At 33.2% G+C, this 6,385-nt stretch overlaps 1 protein-coding gene across 1 annotated transcript; it reads left to right on the top strand.

The window, feature by feature from the left end:
* Positions 1–395: 395 nt before the first annotated feature.
* On the top strand, positions 396–6,135 carry LOC136814761 (TNF receptor-associated factor 2-like). Its single transcript, XM_067071183.1, has 3 exons — positions 396–439; positions 1,009–1,161; positions 4,454–6,135. The coding sequence occupies exons 1-3, from the start codon at positions 396–398 to the stop codon at positions 5,265–5,267; spliced, it is 1,011 nt and encodes a 336-aa protein (XP_066927284.1). The 3' UTR covers positions 5,268–6,135.
* The last annotated feature ends 250 nt before the right edge of the window (positions 6,136–6,385 follow it).

Genomic DNA, 6,385 nt, shown 5'->3' on the forward strand with positions numbered 1-6,385 from the left:
TCTGAGAACTTTTAAAATTTTCCACCCAATACGTCACTTTTTCTATTGTTTTTAAGTGATGTATTGGATGGAATATTTTAAAAGTTCTCAGAACACTCTCCAGTGGTGCATCTTAAAGTATAGTTTGTTTTTTTTACAACATGCTATTTATACGCTACACGTTTTTTATAAGAACGACAAAAGTTTTTGAAGCCTTCCTCCGTAAAATGTTCTGAAAATGTTCTCATGATAATCATCATTCTTTTTGTGAGTATTTCAGTTCAATTTTCTTAGAAATTGGACGTTCTAGCGTCTTCAAGACATTATAATGTTCTCTTGAATTTTTGACCCGAACCCTTGTGCTCTTATATTCTTTGTGATGTTCTTTGTTCTTTGTTCTGGAGTTTCTGGTAAAAATGAGAGTGAAAGTCCCAGAAGGAAACGAGATTTTCTATAAAAGGTTGAAAGGAAAACAGGACTCAAATTTCACAGAAAGATTGATGAGGACTTTTCAAAACCAAATCATATTACAATAACGTGCGGAATTTATTATACAATTAGAAAAAAACTTGTCGAATAAGCTCTTATAAGGGAAAGTACGAGACTGACAATTTGATTTGATATAAAATGAGGAAATATACCGTGTTTTATTCAAAACAGTGGTTTTTTATAGAGTAAGCATAGTGCTGGAAGATACGACGGAGTCTTTATAACTTTATGAAAATTCACGGGGAAATTGAATTTTTTCGAGTTTAATGGAAATTTCGAGTTATAGAAATTGATTTGTAAGGCATTGGAAAGGACAAGTAAATTTGTTCGAATTAAGGAGACACTCGAATTAAGGAGACATTCGAGTAAAAGAGGTTCCTTTACTTTACAAGGAGTAAAATAAATCGATTTCATTTAGTTAGTTAAAGTTAAGTTAAACAAATACAGCTGTCTGTACGAATTTTTTGCAGAGAAGGTCACATAGGGGATTGGGAGGTCTGCAGGCAGCCCTTGATTGGGTTTTAACCATTCACTCCTAAGTTTTAACCATAAAATTCAACTGTATGATAATAAACTTTGTATCAGTTTATTTATCCCTGGATTTGATCATTATATAAAGTCTTTCGTATGTCAAGGTTTTCTTTCTCAAACAGTCAATATGAATTTTTATCAAATGATGGAATCAAAAAAAATGTACATCAGAAATTTTGTTCGTCTGTCTATGAGAAAAATAACATTAAAGTGACATCATTTTTGGTTTACTCTATTAACCAGAGATTAACTCGACCATGTTGTTTCAAAAATGTCTTAACAATGTTAAGACTTTCTCTATCATTACATTTTGATAAAATATATCGTCGTGTATCTTGGTTAATGACTTGACGAAAAATGGAGATGATGATTGAATGAGCTACGTCGTTCAAAGTTTGCGTTAATAATTCTTTATGTGTACGATTTTGAGATTGAGAAGCCAAAGAGAGTCATTCTTGTTCGTTTTCTAGATATATAAAATAGCGAAATTCTATTATTGCTAATTTCTCTTAAAAATTTACTCCAATTTTAGAACGAATTACTCTTTAAGTTTTTCGAGAGCCAGTTTTTTTTTAGGCTTTTTTGGCAAGTTGTTCTTATCTAAATCTGATTCTTATTTCTAGGGCAAAACTGACGCTATTGTGTTGAGTACTCTTTTTTTCTAATTTTATCCCTTAATCAATTTGCTTAAAATTTGGTCATTCCAAGCTAAACATTGTTCTTGACTTTTCTTCTCTTTAGAATTTTTGAGCCTCGTTGTTCTTATGAAAAATTGTGTAATTTAACACACAAACAGATGGTCCATTTGAAGTCACTTTCTAAGTCCCTAGAACGCTAGGAATGTAATTTTAACGTTACTCTCGGGTACCTAATAGCCGGGGGGGTTGGAATAAGCAGGGGGGTCGGAAAAAATCTCAAAACTTAATAAGCGGGGGGGGGGGGGGTTGGAATAAAAATGTCCTGGGTGGAAAATGTTTGAAAAGGAGGCTAATACAGCAGAATTAAGACAAAAAAGGAAACTTTCAAAAAAATTTTCCCAAAAATTAATAAGCGGGGAAGTTGGAATAAGAATGTCCTGGGTGGAAAATTTTCGAAAAATTAATTAGCGGGGGGGGGGGGGGCGGCTATTAGGTACCCGAGAGTAGGTGAACTTTGAAACAATGTATTGTCAGCTGGCTGGGTCATTTCAAAATTTCGCTCTTTTGAATCAACACAGTAGGAGAGCCACAAAAAACTTTCAATATGGAATGTAAATCCTCTCCGTCGCCGAGATGTTTTTAAAACTTTAAGCTGGGCACACGTTCAAAGATTAATTCTATATCCAACATTTCAAGGAGTATTTTCCTTGAAAACGCAGAAAAAGGGCAGGGAGGGGGAGGGCTGTTCATTTCTATAATGGGAATAACTGTAGAACTGAGACACTCCATCTGAGAGATAGGGATTAAGAGATTTTGTGACATCATTTCTGATAGGTTAAGGAATTAAAAATGACAGCTTATCGATTCATATTAAAGTCTGTGTGTGGAAGTTTATATAAAAATGGTTTTGATTTGTTTACTTGCGTTGATCATGTTTTTGTTGTGAGTTCAAAATATTGATCTTTTAAAATGATTTCATGTTTAAATGATTGGGCAATGATAACTTATTTTTTGTACTTCGTGGATCTAAGTTGCGTTATTTTTGTACTCTATGAAAGTTAGATGTTGTTGAGATTCTTAAAGATTTCCTATACCTGTTTATTTGGTCGGGATTGATAGATTGTTTTTAATATACAACCATGGGTATGGAGGTACATCAAGTTTTATATTATCTACTTTTAAATATTGCCCTCTCATTTGGATGTTTTGCAGTAAGATGGCCCACAATCTTTTGACTGAAGCTCATTACAGAGCCCTTAGGGCTAAGCAAAATCTTCTCCATCTTAATTATGATGAGCTTCTATTCATAATGGTATTCTTATGTAACCTGAATTATCCTTAACCTTCCTAAATCTTAATTTGAATCTCTCTATGTCTGAAACTACCTCGAATTTATATGTTCAAGTTATAATAAAAGATCACTTTATCTATCATAGCTTTCCCTGCTGTTTGGCGTGGTAATTTATCTTTATGGGGTTTGAAAAGATTTGGGGGGGGGGCGTATACTTTGTTGATCCTGCAAATTCTTATCCTTCGTCAAATAATGAAGGAATAATCAGTTCTAGGTTCTGAATCGAAATGCGTGACATGCTACTAGATTGTGCCATCGCGTCATTGATGAAATTAAACGACAAACGTGTGCTATACGTTGATAAAAAGATAAAAATAAATGCAAGTGATGTGAGATCATTATTAAAGAAAATCCTTTGTAAGATTCTTATCTCTGGTAGACAGATTATAAACCTTGCGAACATTATGGCTAGAGGAAAAATGGTTTGTACACGTTTTTTATAAGAATAAACTATATAAGGACATAAGGCTTCGATGGCCGAAATATTGAGAAAATTAGCTAAGAAAATCTTAAGGCTTCGGGGACTCCAATTTATTAGGAAAATGGACAAAAATACTCACAAAATAGGGAAAATAAGAACATGTTAAGAGCATTTTTAAGTTGAAACTCAAAACATTAAGACCATCTGAAGTTTTCAAAATTTCTGGATGTTCTTATAAAAAAATGTATGATGGGTAATATCATACAACAATCCTCTGTATCGTCACAACAGGATTAGGTGCTAGTTTACCAGTGCTGACTTCACTCCTCGACCCTGGTACATTCGAACTCAATTCCTGTCATTTAGTTTTTGAAGCAGCAGTTGTAATGTGTGTAGACATTGGCTAATTGAGCTAATAAGACTTGAAGGTTAAGGACGTTTTTGTCAACTTCATTTTAAAATATTTTTTAGAAAGTCTCGTACCTTACAGTGTGACATCTTGTTCTTTTACCTTAATTTCAATGAATGATTTCCAGCCTATAGAGCAAAAAATATATAAAATATCATGTACCGTAAGTCATTCTAATGTCGACATCGCTCGTCTAATTCCGACTCCCTTCTTATAATTGGATCAAAAGGTTGGTTGGAATCACTGATTGAAAAAGATTTTTTCCTCGCTAACTGTTAATTAGCGACCAGCGATTTCAACCTTCCCATTATTATCCCAGCTCTAAAGAAGAAGGGTGTGAGAATTAGATGAGGGATGTCGACATTAGGCCAACTAACGGTAAGGACTGAGTACAAGACTAGAGTGTCTTTTTGTTGTTGTTAAATTTACTAGAATTTATAATTTCTTTCTTTCTATTTTCATGGGTAAGCCTTGGTACCTTGGTTATGTTATCTCGTCTTTATTTCAATGAGTGATTCCCAGCCTAAATTTGTTTGATAAATAAAATTTATAATTTTTCTTTCTTTCTATATAGATAACCCAAATAAAAATACAATCACAAAGTATACAGCATTACATGCTAACAAAATATAAAAAATGATGGTACTATCAAAAATAAAACGATTCATATCGATTGCCAAAGACTATATGGATAGACCGAAACAACGCGACAAAGCGATCGAAGAATTACAAGAACAGTTTCGCAAACAAGAACAAAAACTCACAGAACAGCAAGATATGATCAACAAACTCAAAACAACACTACTAAAAAAGTGTAAAAAGATCGAAAAACTCGAAACGCGAATTGAAACACAGGAAAATGTTTTAAAAGAAGTCACAACAAAGATACGAAAAAAGCGTAAAAAGATGAATAAAATCAAAAATAAAATCGAAGAGGCTGGGGAGACAGTCGAGGAAACTCGTGACGTCATGCATTCTTTTATAAAGACTGAGAAAAATTGGTGCCCGTACGCCTGGTGTATTAGCGATTTCGCGGCCAAACGTAAAAACGCACGATTGAGAAACGAAGAGTATTACGTAACTAGTGAGCCATTTTTTATGGTCAGCGGTTATAAAGCACAAGCGATATTATACCCCAATGGATATGAGAAATCACAAAATAAACACATGTCGATTTTTATAAGACTTTTGGAAGGCCCTATAGATGAACATTTAAGATGGCCGCTTATATGTTGTATAGAGTTCGGTGTTATACATGAAGGAGAACTTGAAAATGCTTGTCAAATAAATACAAATTTATCACAATGCTCTGAAGCTTTTCGTAGACCTTCAAGAGATAGTGATAAGAGTTATGGATTTTTTGAATTTCTACCGTTGACAGATTTGAATAAATATATTGAGAATGATACCTTGGTGATTAATATATCCGCCTGGTCAATCAATCTATGAAAATCGTGTCTCTCATATGTTTTATAATGGAGATAAAATGATAAGCTGGTGATTAATACATCTGACTGGTCCATTTAATCTATGAAAATCGTGTCTCTCATTTTGTGCTATAATAGAGATAAAATGGTATCTTGGTTGATATATCAGCTTAGAGCATTTTGTCTCTAAGAATCTTGTATTTTATTTGTTTTATCATTATGGAGATAAAAATGAATGTTTATTTATGGCAGAGGGTTCAAAAATCTTAATTGTGGAAAATCGTTTGAGAACATAAAATGTAGAACTATGAATTGTATAGACTAAATTTTGCTTAAAAACTTTTAAAAGCTGTATGTAAATTTATTCAGATATCTTTTGGACTAAAGATTTCCCAAAAAGTACGCGTGTCATATTTCACCTAATATTTTACTTTGATTCTCTACAAATATATATGACGGCCCCGATATTTTTTTGTCGGACGCACTTTTAAGAAATCAGTAAGATAGTACAGTTGAGTCTCTATAACTCGAACACACACGGGGAACACAAAAATGTTCGAGTTAAGGAAATTTCGAGTTATGACGTATAAGGTTTATAAAGACATTTTTATCTGAAGGAACGAGAAAACTTATTTGAGCTAATTAGACAATCGAGTTAAAGAGACTCTATTGTATATTTTGCTTCGATTCTCCACAAGTAATACTGATGACCCAGATTTGTAAGAATGCTGAAATTTGTGCCACGTACTTTTAAGGAATCGGTAATTTTAGTATTTTTTAAATAAACTGCTCCGCTGGCGTATGCAATCATATCTTATACATAATATCAAATTGTAAATATTTATTTTCTTCAAACTATATATTACTCTTACTAAGAATTAGCAATGAAAGATTTATTGTCATCTATTACTCGCTATAGAATTCCCCAGGGAGGTCTGTTTACACATTGAAGATTCCTCCTCATTGTATGAAAAACCAATATTTTCTAAAATTCATAAGTTTGGGTAAGTTTTTGAGTTCTAAACAATGTATTTCCAGGTATCCCAGGTATATTCCAAAAGCATCCACTGAAGGGGGACTTCAAAATATTTGTTCTGAAGGCACGTTCCAGCTGGATACGGCGGTCTGTTCTTAGCGAAC

Source organism: Clytia hemisphaerica, unplaced genomic scaffold (genome assembly GCF_902728285.1).
Source record: "Clytia hemisphaerica strain Z4C2 unplaced genomic scaffold, Clytia hemisphaerica genome assembly, whole genome shotgun sequence".
Taxonomy (NCBI): domain Eukaryota; kingdom Metazoa; phylum Cnidaria; class Hydrozoa; order Leptothecata; family Clytiidae; genus Clytia; species Clytia hemisphaerica.